Source organism: Natator depressus, chromosome 11 (assembly GCF_965152275.1).
Source record: "Natator depressus isolate rNatDep1 chromosome 11, rNatDep2.hap1, whole genome shotgun sequence".
Taxonomy (NCBI): Eukaryota; Metazoa; Chordata; order Testudines; family Cheloniidae; genus Natator; species Natator depressus.
Window position 1 is genome coordinate 27,737,200 of NC_134244.1, and position 22,469 is coordinate 27,759,668.

A 22,469-nucleotide genomic window follows, 5' to 3' on the forward strand; every position below is an offset into this window, starting at 1 on the left:
TGTCCAGGAGGCTCCAAAAGCCAGCATTGAAGTAGATATCCTCTAGGGTTGGAATCAGCCCAAATGTTTTATCTGTGAAGTAGCCTGAATTCCTCTTAGTTTACACCCCTTTCGTAATTTTACCTGAGTGCAATCTAAAAATAGAACTTACATCACTTGCGATGTCTCTGGAGGCCTTGGCTGCCCTTATTGGGATAGCATCTGACTGCATGTCATAACCCTTCTTCTTCTCTTCCTCCCAGCCAGCCCTGTATAATTTCTAATCCAAAACATAAAAGAGAACAAAGTTTTTGTTATGAAGGTGGAAATGTTAATAACCCTGCATCTGCATTTAAATATTTTAAAATTAGATCTATAAAGGGCACCACTTTAGGAGTGCATTTTAAACTGACACTGAATGTCCTGCTTGATTATGACAGCTTACATCACTCATGGTGATCTGGTTCACCCTCGATTGCAGAATTTCTGGAGTGTCCGGCATAACATGAATGCTCGTCTTCTCTTTGTTCCATTTATCAGTGTAGAGCCTCTGCAATTCCAAAGTGATATTTAATATAAAAAAAGGCATTGCAATTCATTATAAAACAAGAGATTCTTTTCATTTTACTCATATGTGCTAAATAAGACTCTGCAGCACAAAACTTCATAAGTATTACAGATAACCTATACAAAATCTAACTAATGCACAGTGACAATTTCCGTCATCTTTCTTTTGTACGTCCTATGATAAATTATGCAAATTATATTATCATAAGCAACAGACTGTACCTGCAGATTTTCAATGTACATATTGTTTTTCCCTATTCTGTGAGCTCAGTTAGACATCCATGACCCACTTGGGATGGTGTCCTGGTTGTGTCCCAAATGTTTTGGATGAGCTTCAGAGCAGAATCCCCATTTCAGGGAGTGCTTATCCAAACTGAATCAGAATTCTAAAGCTTTTGCAGTTCACTCATTACTAATATTATTTCCCACACACAAAGAGTAACAGTTGCTTAAGTTCTGTACATCTGGGGAGGATACACAATACCACCCAAACAGAACAGAGCTATGATCTTCCTCTTAATGCAAATTGCAGCACACCTTTAACTATGATGCTTCCATAATGTCTTAGGCCCCTGTCCTACAAAGTGATGCATCCAAGCAGACCCATGCACCTATATGGAACCCCAGTGACTTCAGTGAGTTTTACTTTGCAGGACTGAGGCATTAATAGTGAAACCCAGGTTCCTCTGAGCAAATTCTCACCTTATTCATGGTCTGCGCATTCTGTTTAGCCAGCACCTGCTCCATTGCATCAGTTGTAATGGAATATTTTAGCTTGTCTGGGTGCTGGCGATATTTCTGTTCACTGAGAATCTCTGTAGCCTTCTTGACCTTCTCCACAGCCAAAGACTGAATTGGCATCCAACCAACTCCTCTTAGCCAGTTATTGAAGTCTGTTTTGTAAAGATTCTTTTTTACAAAATAAACAGAGAAGTTAAAGGGGGTAAGAGAAATCAGAATTTCCACACACAAAAAGAAATGAAGGTTTTGAATTTTTCCTAGTCATTGTTGAAAGAAAAATATGAGCAAAACTGATCAGTGCTCACTCGTGTTTTTCAAAGATATAGGATGCAACTAAAGATCACTCAAAATATAGGGCTAAATTGTTCTTTATGATTCACGTGCAGAACTCCCACTGGAAGCTAAATGCACACATTCAAGGGCAAAATTTGATGGATAAAGTAGGAAAACTGAGAGCTAGCATAATCATTTTTTTTTTTTAGAATAAATGTCTTATTGACACTTTTAGTTAATTTACTCTCAGCAATTCTGTCCCTTCAGCAATTTCTTCTTTAGGGCCTGATCCCTAAAGAAAATCCCTGCTGGCAAAATTTTCATCAGCTTTAATGGTCTTCAGGACCTGCCCTAAAACAGTATCAGGATGCGAAGAATAAAGGTATTTTATGAGGGAGAAATGGAGATGAGGCACAAAATGTAAAGGATCCTTCAACAAAATAGATCCTTCCAGTGATCTATTTATGAAATCCTTAGAAGGTACTGGGGAGTGAGGGGGAAGAGAGGAAACAAAAACAGGACTCTAAGCTACACAAAGATATTATATACAGGTATCTAGATAAAACGTAGGTGCTACCACCATACAAATAATAAACAGTAATATCACAATACAATTAGAAAGTAATAACACCAAGCACAGAAATGTACTTACAATCAGAAAATATGTTCCTTGGCTGGGAAATAATTTAATATTTGGAGCTAGGGTTTGTTTGCTCAAGGAATATCCTGGAATCCATTCTATATAATCACTATAACTCTTTGGAAAACTTAGGGCCCCTAAACAAACACCTGTTTGTTCCATCCTGCTTTAATCTGCCACTGGCTATTAATTAGCCTCAACTTTTTCGCAAGATAGTATAACCAAGTAAAGTTAAGTTACATACATCACTCTGAATCTGCATCATGTGTCTTGGTAGTTGCACATTCATCGCATCAGGCAAGAGTGTGTAGTTGTGTAGTAGCTGTTTGTAGTTGGTATTTGTAACCACTTCCTGGGCTTTCTTAGCAGCCGTCACACTGAACATATCTAGGGGTGTGTGATACTTTGTCTTGCTGCTCTCATAACCCTTCTTGTACTCGCGTTCTGACTGCATTTTGGCCACATTCATGTAGTGAACCAGTTTAGGATCATCCTGCAGGCTACGGAATCCAACGTGTTTGCCTTTTTCTTTCTCATATGATTCTTTATACTTGTACTAGAGAAAAAGGAAAACAAAACCTTATCACCTTTGAAAAAGGTAGACATGTTTATGGTCGGTTTAACACTTTGAAATTAATATTGTTATAATTACACCTCATAACATACATCTTGAAATCATTTTGCACACATTAACTGATTAATTAGGTTTGGGGAAGAGGGTTGCTGGCTTTCAGTCCTCAGCCTTTCCCAGCTATACTGATGACATAGATATAGACAGCAGAGCTGGGAGAAATTTTCCTGCCAAAACTTTTCAGCGGAAAGCAGATTCAGTGACACAAAAACTTTCGCAAAACCTACATGAATTTGCAAAAACTGTTAGTGTCGAACCTCCCACACCAAAAAAATTCCGAAAAATATCAGAATGAAACATACCAGTGTTTTGCTTCTAAACAACTTTTCATTTTGAAATTTCCTTCAATTTTATTTTTAAAAATTTGAACAGTTAAATCAAAACTTTTTTTACTTCATTTGCTGAACGTTTAGAAAAATTTTGTTTTCAGTTCAACCTGAAGTCATATTTTTTCAGTTTTTCAGAATTGCCAGCAAACGGAAAACTCCAGTATTCACACAGCTCTGATATACAGTATATAATCTCTTCCCCCTCACTGTCTCTACACCTTTTGTCTGTCATATCCTAGGGCTCTAGTCCACTCCCTCTCACAGACCCATTGCCGTTTTTTTTTTTTCTTACAGTACTATCCAAACCACCAAAAGCGCCAAAACATCTAGGTAAGGATTCAGATATTTGGGGGAGTAGGGTTTAAGTGGGACTTGAGTGGTTCATAGGTCTTGAGGTCATGCTGGACAGGAGTCAATTTCAATCAGGGTTCCCCATCTCTGCAGCCTTCAAAGCCTGCTCACCTGGCACCACTGATTTAAAAGTTGCTGGGCTTCCCCGATACCCATTGATACTGCAGTTACATCCTGTTGTGATAATTGGACCTCCAAATTTACCCTAATTATGAGCTCAAGAGTAAAAAGTGAGTGAAAATTGGTGTTGGAAATTAGGTTTATTGGTGGACAAAATAATGAGAGGATGGACTACTCCACCCAACACTCGATCTTGAGGTTCTTAAAAAGAAAAGTGTTTGGGGAAAATTTAGCAGAAGAAATAGTGTTCTGCCAACAGCTGCTGGAGCAAGCTTCCCTGTCTCCTGGGACCCCAGGCCTTCCTCCTAATCCTGAGAGATGTCCTGACCAGACCAGGCCAGACAGGGGACTCAGAAGACATTGGCATCTCCACCAGCTCTGGCTGACTCCCAGCCATCACCTAGGAAATGAGATTGTGTCACACATGTGCACACATCCTCCCATGGTTTCATTTTCTTCCCCACTTTAGGGTCTTCTATACAGCCCGCAGCAGCAAGTCTCAGAGCCTGGGTTGACAGACTTGCTCTCATAGGGCTCACTCTATAGCACTAAAAATAGCTGTGTAGACATTACGGCTCAGGCAGGAGCTTGGGCTCTGAAGCCTTGGGAGGAGGGTAAGCTTCAAAGCCCAAGCTCCAGCCTGAGCCACAACATCTGCTCAGCTATTTTTAGTGCTATAGCTTGAGCCCTGTTTGTATATAGGCCTGTTTGTTAGCCTGGGATAGAATTTTGGGTTTGATTTTTGATACTTTTATATTCCTACTAATATGTGTGAACAAAGAACAAAGACACTCTGTATTATATCTGCCCACAAGCAGATGGGGTGAAAAGAGATAAGAAACAGAGCTAACCTGTTGCTGGGTAGACCGGGAGTTTAATCTACGAGTGTACGCTTGAAGGACAGGCCTGCTTCAATTCCTCTCTTGAGATAAGGTCAAGCAACCAGTTGAGAGGGGCAAGGGGAACGTGGGGAGGAGGCATAAGAAACACTAAAAGCCAAAGAAAAGCCTGGCCTTATCCCTCTCATCAGGTACAAAAGAGATAGTACTGAATCCCCCAGACTCACGACCCTCCAGAATGGAACATGACCATAAATTGTAAGGGGTGGGACCAGGGGTATGCACTACAGGTATAAAGCCTGCTAAGGAGGAGGAGGTGGGAAAAATGGGGACAAGGGGAAAAGGTTCTACCAGCGTGCAAAGCTATGGAGATGCTTGCTTGATTAACATCACATTGCCTACACTTCGGACTTCTGGTCTTCTGCTTTCTGTCTGTGTGACAAGAACCAGGGGAGGGGCAAAGGGAAAGCCCCTAACAAGTCCCATGAGCCCAAATCTGTCAACCTGGGCTCTGTCTGCTGCCTGTCTCTGTCGCTGCTGTCTGCTGCTGCTCATTGTATAAATGTACCCTTTACTGCTTCTCATTCTCATCCATCTCCTTTTGCCTTCTGTCTAATAAAAATCTGGCTTAGCCAGCCAAGACCGCATATTCTGCAATACTTCTGGAAGGCTGTGACTAGAAAGAGGCAGCTAAACGCAATTCCCTTATCAGCCCAATGCTGACACAAGTTTGCCAGGACTCAGAATGGCTGATAAGACCATGTGTTGTGCCCGTGTTTTTCAGCAGTGAGATTAAAAGTGAAAGTCAGAGACAGAAGCTGTATTTTCTATCTTTGCCATTCTCTTCTTATCCCTTTTTTGTGTGTTTGTCGCATTTTGTTTTCTAGGAAATGGGATCGGACTTTAACAACAACAACAACTGCTCCAGCCCATCTTAACTAAACTTTTTCTCTTTTCCCCAAAAAGGACAGTTATTGTTGTCTTTATTACCGTTGTCAGACAAGGAGGGTTTTCCTTCTAAAAGCTATCTACAGCCAAAAGGGAACAAGGAGTATGGTTAAAATGAAAGCCTTACTTAGTACTTTACATTTCAAATGCTGTAACTGTTTTTCATTCTTTCTGTATCTTTAATAAAAGGTTAACAGGATTTTTAATGTTGTGCTTGCCATAGTACTAAGCAAGCTGAGGTCTCTGTGCACCAAACCTTGTTTAAAAATGTTTAATGTTGGACAGTTCAAGGTCATGTTTGTTGACTCTTTGGGCACATATACTCCATCTAAATTAAAACAACAATTCCTCAGGAGTTAAGGCGTGCCAGAGGACTAGAATTATAGTTCTTCAGAACACTGCACAAATAAGCTGGACAAGAGGAACTTGAACTTGGCAGGACCAGAACTTAATTCAGACCTTAGGACGGGCATACTGTATAAACAAGACTTCCAGGTAACCAGGGTTCAGAAAGTCAAGATATGACTGTATTCAGCTTGTTTCTGAAGTCCATATGGAAATCCATATCAGTTTTTAATTGCATAGCATCACAAAATAGTCAGTGTTCAGAGTATAGTATTATATGCTGCAGAAAGTTACAATAAAGTAGATCCTCCAGTTTCTATCCAAATTATACTTACATCACTGGCAATCTTTTGGGAAGCTTTAGCAGCAATTACAGAGATGGCATCTGGTTTCAGATCATACCCTTTGGCAATTGTTTTTTTCCAGTCTGCTTTGTAATAAGCCTTAAAGAAAAAAAAAGAACCAACAATTTTTCTTATTATGAGTAGTTTATAATCTTTACAGACTACTGTAAACTCGTGTTTCTGTATTACAAATATTACATTGAGTAACATTCATTTTAGGTCTGCTCAAGTTTATTACAAGGATAATACAGTGTTTTCAGGTAGTCACTTCAAATCAGTGTAGTTAAACTGTCTCATTTTCTCAGTTAGCATTTTTGGCAATTGAATTGGCAAAGGAAAAATGGCCTTAACGGTATTAATGAGGTCTAAAACGACGTAATTTTTTTTCAAATAGTAAATTTGCCCGAACATGAATTTTTTGGGGGGCATCAAAACTATTCACAAATTAAGGTCAAATTTGGTGAATAGTTTCCGCTGAAAAAAACTGATTATTTTTTGGAAATGTTGAAATATATCTTTCTAATGTTTAAAAAAAACACCATTTCAACATTTCACTTCAAAGTGACGTTTTCAAAATGAAATGTCAATTCAAAATGACATTTGGAACATTTCATTCATCCTGAAAGTTTGGGGGAGGGGGGGTTGGTTGGTTTGAATTGCACACATTTCCCCCCCCCCCCCAGATTTTTGGGTTCAGCCACCAAACCAAATAAAATAGCTCTAGGGAAGACCCTTGCTCAAAAGCCCTTTTGACTTCACTGAGTCAATGTGAAATTTACCTAAGTAAAGGCTTCAGGATTAGGTCCTATGATCTTAAGTAAACTGAGGGAAGCAGAGTGTTTGGTTCAGGGATTGGTAACAGACTATCTCTCAGTTGCTGGTGTGACCCTGACACCAGTTTGGCAGTGGTTCGAAATGACTTGATGGCTATCTACTGGACTATATAAAAGAAGTTGGTGATCTCTGGCCAGTTCCTAGAGGACAAATGTCCTCATCACCAAATTCATTATTATAATTGCTATGAAAGGGCTCCATCATTCCCTTGCTGGCAGTCTCAGCGGAGAACCTTACAGTGATAGGTTAGAAACACAGATAGATACATAGATATTAAAGCTAAGGATTGACTAGGCATAGAGATTGAACTATTTGTCCCTCCCCTAAGTGAAGTAAAGAAAGAATTTCAGTCTCCACACTGAACTGAATCTGGACATTAAATTATATTCTGAGTGTTTTATTAATTCTAACTAGTCATTTAGGCCTCAGTGCAGCAAAGCACTAAAGCATATGTTACATCCACCTGTATTCAACAAAGCACTTAAAGCACACATTTAGCTTTAAGCACATCCATGCAGGCAAGAGCTTTGCTGAACTGGGGCCTTACACATTTTCAATATTCAAATTTTACACCACAAATATACCAAAAACCCCATAAATAGAATATTAATACACTATAATAATTGAATAATTTATTGTCAAATACTCACATCGCTCATGTTTAATGCGTTGACCTTGGCTTGAATAAATTGAGGAACGTCAGGGTCCAGAGTGTATTTGTGTTTCAGTTTCTCACCCTCCTGCTTATAATTTATCTAAGAAGGAAAATAATACACAATATCTCTTTTACAAAATACAAAGCAGGTCGCATCAGCTTAATCATATACAAGTAGCAATGTTTAATACTTACCCACAAACTGCAGTTTTACTACATATATAGCCCTTGAAACGCAAAAGATCTATTAGATGGAATTTGAGTCTTTGTATTTCAATATATGCATATCACAACAATGGTATCAGACAACGAATCAGGAACATATACAACTGACAAATTATATCCTGTCCATAGTAGTGTGTGGAGAAACTGCTTACTTCACTCAGTTGCTTGGTATTGTGCTGAGCCAAAATCATTGGCATTGAGTCCGGTAGACTTGTGAACTTGAAGGTGTCTGGGTTCTGGCGATACTTCTTTTCATTTAATGCCTCTCCAGCTTTTTTCACCTTTTCAACATCCAGAGAACCCAGAGGGCTCCATCCAATACCCTTGAACCAGCTGTTGTAATCTTGTTTGTACAAGTTCTGAAAAAAGACAAATCCTAAATTGGTCAAAGATTGCAAAGCATTTCCCATTGAATAGCATTCCTTCTATTCAAAGTGATAGTCACGTGACCTAGTCAGTATGGTCTGCATTTGACAGAAAATATTTATAGTTTCTTATTGGAGAAACAGAAAGCTTTGCTTTACCTTTTTTACATTTCTCTATAATTTCCTGGGATTTTGTCCTGGGTGCCCTACATGCCTTGTCTCATACATTTGGTAGACTCTCTCAATTAATATTTACCATGTTCTTTCTCTCTTCCCCTACTATGGTCCCATCTATTCTTAAAACATTCCTCCTACAACATAGTGACCTACAGCATTCTTTGTTTGTTTTGCATTGTATAGGACTAGACTGGACTTGCTTTTACACTAATAAACTCTTTAGGGCAATGACTTGATTTTTGTTTACCATATTTCACCTGTTGTATAATATGAAATTTATAGCACTGTGGGTGAAATTTACTCCACCTGCATAAAACTCAAGGGTATCTTTGCAGGTGAAGTGCTGGGAAGCTGGGAGCACACAATCCATGGCTCCTCCCTTGACCTACCCCCAACCTACTCTCAAACTGACCTTCCATGCAGCCTTGCAGAGGCTGGTTCAGAAACCAGTTCTGCAGTGCAGAGTGCTGTGTCCACCCCATTCCTGCACAACCCATGAAGGGTCTAAGTGGAATGTAGTGTCCTATGTTGGTTCCCTGCATTGGGTTGACTTTATAATAATCATCATAATAATTATAGTTATATTTTTGCCCACTCCTGCTGATAAGGAGCCACGTTGTTATTATGTTGTCTCAGTCTGAGATGAGGACAAGATCAAGAGGCTTTCAAAATATCTCCTCAGTCAAGCAAACAAAAATGGGGTGCATTGCAAAATAAAGAATCAGTTTTGTGCTCAAGTATGATAAAAGGCATTTTAAAAAGTCCTATGAATTCAATATTCCAAAAGTACAATCTCTACTGGTCCGCACATGCCAAAAATCCCATTGAATAGGACTCTAGCCAGGAATGTAACACCTCCAAAACTCCAAACCATCAGCTGCCAAAGTAAAATTTTATAGTTTCCCCCCAAATAGATAATAAAGTCTGCTTTAAATTTTTTACAGGGATATGCTGAGTCCCAACACAGCAACGGGACTTCCAGATAATAATAATAAAGTTTTTTGTCTACTTTCCTTGGGATGCATTGTATTGTTTTTAAGCAACTATGAAATTAGCAAAGTTGAAACACTTACATTACTTTGAATTTGCATCATGTTCTTTGTAAGTTCAACATTCATGGCATCCGGCAGATACGTGTAGTGGTGGATCAGATGTTTGTAGTGGGTATTGGAGGCTATGTCTTGAGACTGTTTAGCAGCCTGGATACTGACCATATCAGCAGGTGTATGATAGTTGGTCTTGGTCTTCTCATAGTCCTTCTTGTACTCACGGTCAGACTGCAACTTTGCTACATTCATATAATGGACAAGTTTGGGATCATCACGCACACTCCTGAAACCAACATGCTTTCCTTTTGCCTTTTCATAAGCTTCTTTGTATTTATACTGGAGGGAGAGGGAGAGGATGGTAAATGTGCTACGCATATCTACTGGATATGTATATTGATATCTAGATGTAATGTTCAGACAATAGAAAGGTGTCCTTTCTTGTAATGATCTTTGGGGAAGGTAGTTCAGATGGGTCAGTCATCCCAAATGGAATACCCAGTGTCTGTATGTACACCAGACTTTCTTGGAAATCTCCCAATATTGCCCTACTACCAATGCAGCAATGGGGGTGGTAGTGGTGTAAGCACTAGTGTAAACAGGGCACGAGCGCCTAACCCTGTACAGAACAGATTTCACACAACACTAGGGTGAAGGCGGGAGCTCTGCTAACACTAGCACTTCCACTACTGTTACTTCTTGTGGAGCTGCACCAGAGAGAGCGAAGAGTGAAGAGAAACTTACAAAGGAAGTCCTGTGTTAACAAGGCCCATGAGTTGTATTAGAACAATTTACCAGCAACTGGTCAATCAGTGGTTTAGCTATGGCAAATAAACTGAACACAACTGGCCGGGTCCCCTCTGGGGATTTAAAATCACTGGATCAGTCTCCAGATTGTGCAATTAGCACAAAAAAGCCTGCTGAGCCGTACGTAGGTTCCCCCTCCACTCTATGGCAAAATATGTTTCAGGATGAAGTGTACCATGCCACCATAATGTGCATGCAATAGATTATCTGGCAATTTATCACAGCCAGATTATGCTGTTTAATAGCTTTGTCATATAGCCATATATGACAAATGGATTAAAACAGACACTACAGCAGCTTCTGTTTATATATAGCAATGCGATCAGAGTAAAATAGGCCTCTTTCCATTTTGCTACTAGAACAATCTGTTTTATCGGCAGCCTTCTCAAATCCCTCCCATATAGTAATGCTAGCAAACCACCATATCTGAAGGGAAAGAGGATCCTGGGGGAAGTCAGTGACTCACTACCCACGCAGAGAAGGTGGACACAGAATGACACAAAACTGTGGGGGAAACTATGACCAAACAATGAGGCTGGACATATAGCATCTCTGCCAGAGCAGGCTAGCAACTTCTGAGAGAGGGTAAGGCAAAAGGTGCAGGATCAGAGCCAACTTACAAAGCTAGTAAAAATCACATTGTATCTAACTCAAACCAGAGCAGGTAAAGGGTAACGTGCCTACCCTAAGGATATCTCATTAGCGATGTTAAGAAAATTGAAGTAGAATAATTTTTATAAGCGTTTTCAACAAGCATTAAATTCTAAGGACCAGATCCTCAGCTAGCATAAGTGGACATAGCCCCACGGAATTCAGCAGACCTATGTCCAATTACTTCAGCTGAGGATCTGGCCCTAAATATTCTATTAGAGAATTTATTACTTAAACTAACATTTTGAGCCAGACTGAGAATCTGTTACACTTGTGACTCCAGAGAGACTTCTTGTGTGAGTAACTGTTCACTAATGGGAGTAACGGCTTCACAATCAGGCCTATAATGTGTAAGATTTTTGTTGAGAAATGTCACAAAATTTACCTGAAACTGATACTTACGTCACTAGCAATGTTTCTTGAGGCCTTAGCTAGAGTAAATGGAATAGCATCGCCTAACACATTGTTCCCTTTGGCTATCAAATCATGGTAATCTTGTTTATAATATGCCTAAAAAAAGAAAATTCAGATATTATTCAGGAGGGTTTAGCACCATGTGAACTGCATGCAATTCAAAAAGTTACTTCTGAGGTAATGTAAGTATTGCAGGATCTGGATGATGTAGTGGTACCATGCACCTCGTTCACCATTTATTAGAATACATCCACATTAAATAAGCTATATTGGTTTGCAAATTTAAATTATAAAATAACAATGACAGCAATTATTTTGTTATAATTTGATTATGTAGAACTGCATCTGCCTATCAACCAAAAGTCAGGTGAATTGCTTACATGGTATCATTATTTGGACATATTATGTAGCTTACACTACTCATCACTACTTATTTCATTAACAGCATGTGACTTAGTCATATCCTTCAAGAAACCACTTACATCACTGATGTTGGCTGCATTGTATCTAGCCTGGATAAACTGTGGGACATCTGGTGTCATGGTGTATTTATGTTTGACTTCCTCTCCTGAAGATTTGTATAACCTCTGCAAAACACATGACATAGTTAATCACTTCTTTCCAAGCATACTGAGCTCCAGATCACTGTGTATTAACTGAGGGCTCAAGTTTGGTCTCTCAGACATATATTGCCACCTACCTCATAAAATCAGTGACTGCACTTTCATGCACAGGCTCCGATTTTACAAGCTATGTACTAGCCTATGTGAAATAAATATCATGACAGAAGTTGTTCCACCAGAGGGAAAGCACAAATAGAAAAATTAAACATTAGTACAACACAAATGCACATAGAAACATACCCGTCTGTGAAAGAGAGACAGCACAAGATGATAAGGAATTGTAATACAGAGCAGGACCTGGCTACTTTGTAATGACTAGAAGACATATTGTGATTTATTGAATTTTATGAATTAGTGAAGATGGGAACACCACAAGGCAGGAGAATGTAGTGTGTCCATTACATTTGACAGTTCTAGTTGGATTTAAGTACTTATGCTAATACTTAAAATGGCAGTAAATATACTGTAAGTATATTCTAAAAAAGACTTAGTAAAATGGCACCTGACCACCAAGACTGGAAGGTTTTTGTGAAGATAGCAAAGGTTTTTGTGAATGCTGGCACTCCAGCATTGCAATGTCTAACTGGTTTAGGAGCCTGTCTCATTTTCAAAAAGGGTTTAGGCACTTAGGAATCAAAATCCCATTGACAGTCAGTGGGATTTAAGCTCCAAGTGCATAAATCCTTTTTGAAAATGAGACTTTGTTGTTGCAGCGCTTAGAGGAGCAATGCCTAAATACCTTTACAAATCTGGACTGGACTCCCTGAGAGTCAATAAGTCTGAGGGTGTAAACTTTGTGTGACATCTGTAGTTGCACATACAGTTGTAAAAATATTTTTAATTCATTTCAGTGTTCCAATTTAAAATATGGGCCAGATCCTCAGCTGATAGAAATCAGAATAGCATAGCTCTTTTGGATAAAATGGCGCTATTGAAGTCAATGGAAATTTTACCATTGACTTCAACAGGGCTGGGATTTCACCCTTTGAGCTAAAGTGATTTACACTAGCTGAAGATCTAGCCCAGGGGTGGCCAACCTGTGGCTCTGGAGCCACATGGGGCTCTTCAGACGTTAATATGCGGCTCCTTGTATAGAAACCGACTCCGGGGCTGGAGCTACAGGCGCCAACTTTCCAATGTGCTGGGGGGTGCTCACTGCTCAACCCCTGGCTCTGCCACAGGCCCTGCCCCCCTCCACCCCTTCCCGCGCCCTCCCCTGAGCCTGCCATGCCCTTGCTCCTTTCCCCCCTGCCCCCCGAGCCTCCTGCACGCCACAAAACAGCTGATCGGGAGGTGTGGGAAAGGAGGGGGAGGCACTGATCGGCGGGGCTGCCGGTGGCCTGGAGGCTCTGGGAGTGGGTGGGCGGAACTGATGGGGGGCTGCTGCTGTATTTCTGTGGCTCTTTGGCAATGTACATTGGTAAATTCTGGCTCCTTCTCAGGCTCAGGTTGGCCACCCCTGATCTAGCCAATACTGCTCTCAGCAACCACAGTGTAAAATACTGGATGAGGTTTTATGGCCTCTGTTGTGCAGTAGATGAGACTAGATGGTCATAACAGTCATTTCTGGCCTTAAAATCTATGAATCAATGGAATTAGGAGTAAGTCCTTTGAAGTCAGAAGAGATACTCACAAAATCCATTATACATGTTTGTTGGGGTTTTGTGTGTATATGCTCACATCAGACTATATTAATATCACAACTATAAAAGCTGCAGAAACCCCCACACTGTTTTTCCTTTTGGTATGGAAATCTCTTTCCACAGATGTAATAACCACTTACAGGGAAATAGTGTGATTGTTTATTTCACTTAAACTGGTATGTAGATACAGATATTTCTGTAGACACTTCCTTATTTTGTTATGTTCCCTTTCTCCCAGACTTACTCACATCATTGAGTTGAAGTGTATTCTGTTTAGCTTGGACCATAACCGGGGAGTCCACCACACTGGTAAATTTGATGGTGTCTGGGTGCTGACGATATTTATTCTCATTCAGGGCTTCTCCCGCTTTTCTGGCTTTCTCTACATCCAATGAACCAATGGGGATCCAGCCAATGCCTTTCATCCAGCTATCATATTCTTCTTTGTAGGCATGCTACAAAAATAAGTGACCACACAGATCAAATAGTTACGTTTGCCTTTGCCTGATTCCTCTGGGTACATTCTGTACAAAGAAGCATGTTACTTACATTACTCTGTATCTGCATCATGTTTTTGGAGAGTTCCAAGTTCATTGCATCAGGTAAGTAAGTGTAATTGTGGATCAGCTGCTTGTAATTAACATTGCTGGCAATGTCCTGAGCCTGCTTGGCGGCCACAACATTGACCATATCTAATGGGATGTTGTATTTGGCTTTTGTTTCCTCATAACCTTTCTTGTATTCCCTCTCGGACTGCATCTTGGCCATATTCATATAGTGAACCAGTTTGGGGTCATCCTGGAGGCTTTGGAAGCCAACAAGTTTACCCTTGGCAAGTTCATAGTCTTTTTTATAGTGGACCTGTCAAAGCACAATCAGACATAAAATACACTTTCTTTAGTGAGCAATTTAAAATGTAATTGTGAAGCAATGATATGTGTTTCTTATAAATTGTTTCCTTATAAATGGGGGTTCTAGGGAAAATATAGCTATTAAATTGCAACAAATGTAATTGTTTGTCATTAAAATAATCATAATAAAACTTAATACTTATATCTCTTTACATTTTCATTGCTGTACAAATATTAGCTAACTAATCCTCACAGCTTTCCCCCATCACCAAGGTAGGTATTATTATCCCAATATTACACATGGAAGAGGAGGGAAGTCAGAGGTATATTAAGTGACTTCCCCAAGGTTACACACCAAGAATCTGCTCCAAAGCCCACTGAACTCATTGAGAGTCTTTCTGTGACTTTAAGACCAGGCTCCAATTACTGACAGAGTCATGATAGGTTTCAGAGTAGCAGCCGTGTTAGTCTGTTTGCAGTTGTATCTTAGAGCTTGGCTGTAGACAATGGATTGTGTGGTGTGTCCTGGATGGAAGCTGGAGGCATGTAGGTAAGTATAGCAGTCAGGAGGTTTCAGTATAGGGTGGTGTTTATGTGACGATCGCTTATTAGCACAATAGTGTCCAGGAAATGGACCACTTGTGTGGATTGGTCTAGGTTGAGGTTGATGGTGGGATGGAAATTGTTGAAATCATGGTGGAATTCCTCAAGGGCTTCTTTTCCATGGGTCCAGATGATGAAGATGTCATCAATGTAGCGCAAGTAGAGTAGGGGCATTAGGGGATGAGAGCTAAGGAAGCATTGTTCTAAGTCAGCCATAAAAATGTTGGCATACTGTGGGGCCATGCGGGTACCCATAGCAGTGCCGCTGACTTGAAGGTATATATTGTCCCCAAATGGGAAATAGTTGTGTGTGAGGACAAAGTCACAAAGGTCAGCCACCAGGTTTGCTGTGACATTATCGGGGATACTGTTCCTGACGGCTTGTAGTCCATCTTTGTGTGGAATGTTGGTGTAGAGTCCTGATAATAACTCCGGTATCCCTTGGTCATAGGCCTGTGACTAGAACAGGAGACCTCATTGTCTCTCTTCATTACAGTAGAGTTGGTGATGTTTTATTTATTCAATGTGTGTTATAAAATAAGTGTCAGATTTTTCTTGACACTTACGTATCATTAAAATACATTAGTTAAGTAACAAAACAATAATTTAAAAACAGACTCACTGTTTATTAAAGCGTTCAGAAAAATAACACAGCAAAGAATTCTATAAAAAAACACCTCAGTAAACAATCGCTCAGATGTAATAGAAATGCAACTAATTTAAAAATAAATCATCACTACATGTAACTAATGGTTACATGAAATGGGATGTACTTACATCGCTGGCAGCCTGTCTAGCAGCCTTGGCAACTCGGATAGAAATAGCATCATTTCTTAGATCATATCCTTTTGATTTTAAATCTTCCATGTCCATTTTGTAGTAGTTCTGGAAGAAAACATCACTTTTGAAATAAAAATCTAAGCCTCGATTACTTACAACTTTAAGTGTATGTTACATCAAGCACTCTTACTCCAATGTAAACTTACATCACTAATATTGTAGGCATTAACTTTAGCCTGGATAAACTGGGGCACGTCTGGAGGTAGGTGATAATTGTGAATTATAGCCTCACCTTTGGCTTTATATAGTATCTGCAACAGAAAGTAAAAAATAAATGTGTCAGTCAAATGCTTATAAATTATAAATGCTTAAAACATGCTGAGTCATATAGCTTGAATTAAGCATCTTACATAATAGTAATACTTTTATGTGTACAATACTGTTATTTAAAAGATGAAATTCTAGTCCCATTGAAGTGAATGGCAAAATGCCCATTAACTTCAACAGGGCCAGAATTTCACTCAGAGAGTATGATACATACATGTACACACACACATACTCAAACCTGTGGTAAGCAACCATTTGAAGGACTGACAAAATCTGGTTCCCCAACAGAGGTTATTTTCTGGTAACACAATGAATTGTACTCAGTACCTTTGAGGATAATTTCATGAGTGCCCTTAAGATGAAAGGCACTCAGTAAGGGGGGCGGGTCTTGTGTATGGGTATCACAGAGGAAACTCAGATTACTTGAATTAAGTTCCACCTGCCTGAACCCAGGCTGAATTTGCCTCTTGTGCAGCGGAACCACATTGACCTCACTCCGTGTGGGGACATCCACACCAAAGAAGGGAGGGGCAGGATTTGTGTGATAGCACTTTGAGAAGAGGTGAACTGGCACATTTGACTTTAGAATTCAATTTGTTAATGTATATAAGTCCACTAGAAATATCAGCACTTACATCACTCCTCTGGGCTTGGTTGATTTTAGCCTGTACTATAACAGGCTCATCTTCAATCTGGGTATACTTAATAGTGTCCGGATGCTGGCGATATTTTTTCTGTTCAGAAAATAAAAAGGCAGTGTTACGTTTCCTTGATGGCTAAAAGCATCTTTTAATCTCTTTCCATTGCATCTCTTTGTAAAAGTGAACATAGGATAACAATGTAATTCTACATCAGACTTGTCCTTATATACACAGAAAATTGTAATCATAGTGACATTAGGTATTTTCATAAACAATTACTGTGTTGCATTTGCAACATTTGTGTGTGTGAACATGCTGCTGGACTTTCAAAATGGAAAAGCATATGGAGAGATATGATTTTGCACATTTCTGTGACCAGTTCATGCTCTCATGTGCATAGTTTGCACGCGCAACATAAGTGCACACATTTTAAAATGTTGACCTTGGTGCGTATCTTCCATTGGCACTAATGGAAGCTCTTGACCCTATTCTGCTTTCTTTACTCCTTTACAACCCCATAGCCTTCACTGGGTTGCACAGGCATGAGAAAAAATAAAATTTGGTCCAGTATCTTCCATTTCCTATGCATCATATTGCAAACTATAATGATAGTGATCATACTATGATCATTATTTTCAGCTTAGTCATTTATCTATCATCCCCCTGAAGTCAAAAAGTAAATCGCAAACAGACAAGTGTAGGTGAAAAAAAACAACTGGAGAGAAAACATCTATATGCATAAATTGCAAAGCTGGAGCAAACCATCAAATTTGCCATTAGATAAAGTTTGATTGCAGGCCTCAGAAAATTATATGAACACTTGCCATTGGATGTGTGGTATGCCTAATTTACTCCTAAAAGAAGACATCAGACCATATCCTGCAGTGTTAGTAGAAGTCAAGATGAATTTGAATGCAGATTGGTGGCAGGATATCCACCAATCATTGTGTTTTTCTTTGTTCACTGCAATTCATCCTGTCTAACTCCAGCCTATTGTACGTGAAGTATGAAATAATGGCAGCTCTCTGATTCTCTGCTGATGATGGTTGTGATCTAAAAACTGAGCAAATTTTGCTGAGCTGCCTTTTCAACCATAGAAAGATTAGAAGGAAATCTTCTTGTCTTGCCTATTTTTTTCTTTCTTGTTGGTTCAAAACAATTGTGGAAAGCGGGCCCAGCACTCTTTGTGTCAGTGATACTCAGAACTAGCAGGAACAATGTTCCACCTCCAGGAACTCTTGGCTCTTTATAGTCCCAAACACTGCTCAGTAACAAGAACACTTAAATATTGTGTAGGAGGAAACCAATGCATGAAAGAACATGTGTTTTTAATATTGGTGAATATCAGTATTCGTATCAAATACTCTTTCTTTACCCATTGGACTGATCTTGCAAGGAATTCCCATTAAAGTCATGCATTAGTTGAGAGGGTATTTCACATATAAAAGAACAGTATGATATACAGTGTGAAGAGTAGTGCCTTGTTGCCTTAATATTTCTCTGGTGTACACTCGATTGGAATAGTAATTAATTTAATCACATTACATTTCTTTACCTCATTGAGAATGTCTGTAGCTCTCTTAGCCTTCTCTGCTTCCATGGACCCAAATGGCACCCATCCACAACCTTTCATCCAGCTATTGTAATCAGATTTATATTCATTCTGGAATAGACAAAGACAAATGAGGAGTTCAGTGAAAAGAAAATGCTTCCATTAGTCTGAATGTTTCAAACAGTCATAGCTGTAAGGAAGCTTGAAATGTTAATTTTTATATCAACAAAACTGGAATTGCCTCGGAGGCAAAGGGGAAAGAGGAGAATGTCCTTACAAAATATAGGGAGGCCTCTATATCTTTATTACACCATCAGGATGATAGGCTGCTTCCTTTGTGATAAAAGTTTAGATATTTGTGCTCCTTGAATGCATTCATGAAGCTCCTGTTAACTTGAATGCAATCACCGGGTTCCCACTAAAGGGGCTTCACTGTATTCTATTCACAAAAGAAGACCTTTGGAAAGGTATAATTAAGGTTGGGAATATCTATACCTTAAACAAAGAGTTATCTTTTATACCTTTCAGGTACTCAGTTGCTATGGTAATAAGAGCCATAATAATACTTATAAACTAACAGCTCATCTCGCTACCTGGGTGGTGCCTTGGTGGGGCCGCGAGCAGTGGAGATGCATTTTGGGATTGGGAGAGATCTCAACTGAGAGCAGCTGAGGCAGTGTTACATGAGCACCTCTCCTTTCCTCCCCACCACCCCCCACTTTGCCTTCAGTATGTTGGGGCTGCTTCTTCTCCTCTCTCCCCCTGCTCCAGGGAGGGAGTGGAGAGGAGGGGGTCACATGCTGCATCTGGGCCTGGGCCAATGGATGGTACACATGTGTGCAGGGCTAGTGATTGGCTCCTTTCTGGTGGTGGTGGAGGGGGGACAGGGATTGATATCGTTTGCTGTCTGGGTAGAGTAGCCATTGTGGGCTTCCTGTTTCCCTTCCCACCCTTAACCTAGTAGGCTGGATCTCTGGTGATGCCAGCAGCGGGGTTGATCACCAGTTCCAGGGTCTGGAAGGGATTTTTCCCTTGTGGCAAAATTGCATGATGAGGGGGTTTGCCTCTATGTCTCATATGGCTTATGGCTCCCCTCATCTCATCTTTTCTACATCTGGCACTAAAAGAGGAGTGAGTCAGGACTCCTCCCATTTCCAAGAAGGGTCCCTTGGCTGGCTTGAGGGCACAGAAGGCAGTGGCGTAGCCAGGTGGAAAAAAACAGCGGGAGCGGAGATAAAAAAAGGCACCACCCCCTGGCGCTGTAGGACCTCCCCCGCCACCACCGCAATGCCGCCAAAGACCGGAGCGAGTGAAAGACCCGACGCCACAGTGCTGCTGAAGACCCAGAGGGTGGCGCCTCTTTTTTATCTCCACTCCCCCTGACCCACTGCCGAAGACCCGGAGCGCCGCCGGGTGAGTAAACGTGTAAAAGGTGCCAATTAAAAAGGCGCCACTTCTGCTATGCTGCTGACAGAGGGGGCCTGGCCTTCACCCTCACCCTCAGGCTTATAGCACAGTGGGGTCTGAGGACCTAGTCTACGAGTGGGAGAATTGTGGAATTCCACCACAATGCAGGTGAAGGCTTTAGGCCTAAGACCGAGAGGGGGCTAACTCAGAGAGATGAAGGAAGGGGTCAGAGGTGAAGCTTGCCCTGAACCATGGCAACCAATCATAAACATTTCAGATGAAGAAGACTTCTGATTGTTTTTTGAGAAAGTTTGAGTAGGGGTGTTACTTAGGTCAAACCAAGGTTTATAATGGAAAGTAATTTACTTGAACTGCAGAGTCACTATCATGACTTCATAATACATGCACAGCCAGTTTACAGAAAATCCATTAAAAGAGAAAATGAAGTTAGCAGCTGTACATTCTGCCTTAGAGATCACTCCTAATTTCTGTCTGGTGCTTAGTGAAACACTCTTGCATATCATTTTTCAGTGCATATCTAAGACAATCCTTTTGACGTACAGTATTTGTAGCCTGGAGCATTGCCACGTTAGTTACATCGACAGAACGGGTCAGTAGTAACACACATACTGTTAGTCAATATCATATATTTCTAGAAGGCTTGTATTTTCAGCACTTATGCTAACTACCAACCTGCTTTGCACTCACACTTCGCTTACAGTGAATTGTAAATAACCCATTTGCAACAGCAGAACCTTCATAGAACTGGTCCATAATACTACACATATCAAAGCATGACCACTTACCTCACTCTGCATAGAATAGGCCTTCTTTGCAAGTTCCACATTAATACTGTCAGGAGGATAAGAGTAATTATGTAGGAGATGCTTGTAGTCTATGCCGCTTGCGATAGCCTGAGACATCTTAGCCTGAGTGATTGGAATCATGTCCAGTGGTGCTGTATATCTGCTCTTTGACAATTCATAGCCCTTCTTGTATTCATGCTGTGGAAAGGAATTCAATACATATGTTTTGGATTAACACAGAATACAGTTTTGTAAAAACAGATATTCTTTTCAGAAGAAAGCTACCTCCTGGCAACATCAAATATTTTAAATAAGTTCAATATCTGCTAACTCCATTAGATGTATTAGAAACAGATGGAATTATAAGGCACAAAATATTATTTTTAAAGCAGTTCCTCTGATATGAAATGGTAAATAATTTGCTGTCATTAATCTATATTTTGAAACTACTGTTATGAGATATAGGCAAATGTAATGACCTCCACCATTAGCTGTCAGACAGATTTAAGCCAAAAGTGTCCAACACCAGAGTACAGACCTTTAGCACTTGAGCTAAAGGAGAAATTCCATTAGCTGGCAGCAGTAGTAGCCTGTTATCCTTCATATGTATTACCCGGTAGAGAGGGATATGACACACACCTTATTAATCTGTTACACAAACAAATTACATTCTGGATAGAATTTCACCCATAGTAAATTGCGACTGCATACTGAGGACTCTCAGGGATGCTATATGGTGGGGAGGGACCAGACACCATCAGCTGTGTCAGAGTGTAGGTGGTATCACAGCACTGCATGCAGAATAAGGGTTTTGCATGAGACACAAACAGCTGGTGCATGGGGAGGGTTGGAGAAGAGCCACCTACCTTTACATTTTCTAATTAGCCCGTAAGTGCCTCAGAGCTGAGCTTTTGTCTCTTATATGTCTATAAAAGGCCTAGCACACAGTATATAAATGAATAAACAACAACAATAAAAGAGATTATTATAAAGACACTTACATCACTCTGCTGTTTGGCCACCTTTGCAGAATGTAACATCTTGGGATCATCATGAATGCTCAGGGCTCCAATCATTTTCCCTTTACTTAGTTCATAGTCTTTCTTGTATGCCACCTGCACAGTGAGAACGAATATGTGAAACTACGCTTCACATTTACAACTAAACTACTGTGGCTACATTCATATTTCATACTTACATCACTTGCAATTTTACTGTGTGCTTTAGCTGCAAGAAGTGGAATTGCATCAACTTTGATTTCAAATTTCTTCGCTTTAGACCTCTCCCAGTCATACTTGTACCAGTTCTGCAGACATGAAAATAAATGAAGATATGACATCAAATACTAATCCATCAATTAGAGGATAAAACAACAATTACTGTCAATATTTTGGGCTTCTAATTAACATGTTGATTGTTTAGAACATTAATTTAAACCCAGTTTATCATATCAACCTTTTCAAGCTTAATTCTCTTTTACACAAAGATTATTTTGCACCCTTGTAGAAGTGCCCTGAAGTGGGTGTAAAGAGAACTGATTTCCACTTTAAGGCCATCCATTTTATACTGACAGTGGTTAGGCTGCTGGTGAACTGTGATCTCTGCCCATCATGCTGACCAATAGTATCTCGTTGTTCACTTGTGTTCCTCCCTCTGTCTGTATCTAGCTGTTGCCTCTTGTCTTATATTTAGATTGTAAGCTCCTTGGTCAGGGACTGCCTTTTTGTTCTCATTTTGTACAGCTCAGTGGGGACCTGATCCACAAGTGGTTCTAATAGGTGCTATGGAACACCTATCATAAGAGCCAGAGTTGTATAACATGGTCTTCATGTAAATGAGAATCGGAACCATTCTCTCCACTTTTTACCTAGTCTACTACTATTAACTATATTAATAATAGTCATATTATCTATAGATATCTCTATCTCTATATTTCGATATGTTTCAGTGTGCAT

General features: G+C 40.0%; 1 protein-coding gene across 1 annotated transcript in view; it reads right to left on the bottom strand.

Moving 5' to 3' along the window:
- The window catches only part of NEB (nebulin), a 196,328-nt gene that overhangs the window by 149,838 nt on the left and 24,021 nt on the right, over nt 1–22,469 (bottom strand). Inside the window, exons 18-36 of the mRNA XM_074967337.1 lie at nt 21,713–21,820; nt 21,516–21,629; nt 20,515–20,712; nt 18,305–18,412; nt 16,744–16,842; nt 15,988–16,092; nt 15,779–15,886; nt 14,097–14,408; nt 13,796–14,002; nt 11,764–11,868; nt 11,270–11,377; nt 9,437–9,748; nt 7,974–8,180; nt 7,592–7,696; nt 6,099–6,206; nt 2,445–2,756; nt 1,249–1,455; nt 425–529; nt 152–259 (exon numbers count right to left, since the gene is read on the bottom strand). Of these exons, the coding sequence (XP_074823438.1) occupies nt 152–259; nt 425–529; nt 1,249–1,455; nt 2,445–2,756; nt 6,099–6,206; nt 7,592–7,696; nt 7,974–8,180; nt 9,437–9,748; nt 11,270–11,377; nt 11,764–11,868; nt 13,796–14,002; nt 14,097–14,408; nt 15,779–15,886; nt 15,988–16,092; nt 16,744–16,842; nt 18,305–18,412; nt 20,515–20,712; nt 21,516–21,629; nt 21,713–21,820 (3,036 nt within the window). The remainder of the gene's footprint in view (nt 1–151; nt 260–424; nt 530–1,248; nt 1,456–2,444; nt 2,757–6,098; nt 6,207–7,591; nt 7,697–7,973; nt 8,181–9,436; nt 9,749–11,269; nt 11,378–11,763; nt 11,869–13,795; nt 14,003–14,096; nt 14,409–15,778; nt 15,887–15,987; nt 16,093–16,743; nt 16,843–18,304; nt 18,413–20,514; nt 20,713–21,515; nt 21,630–21,712; nt 21,821–22,469) is intronic.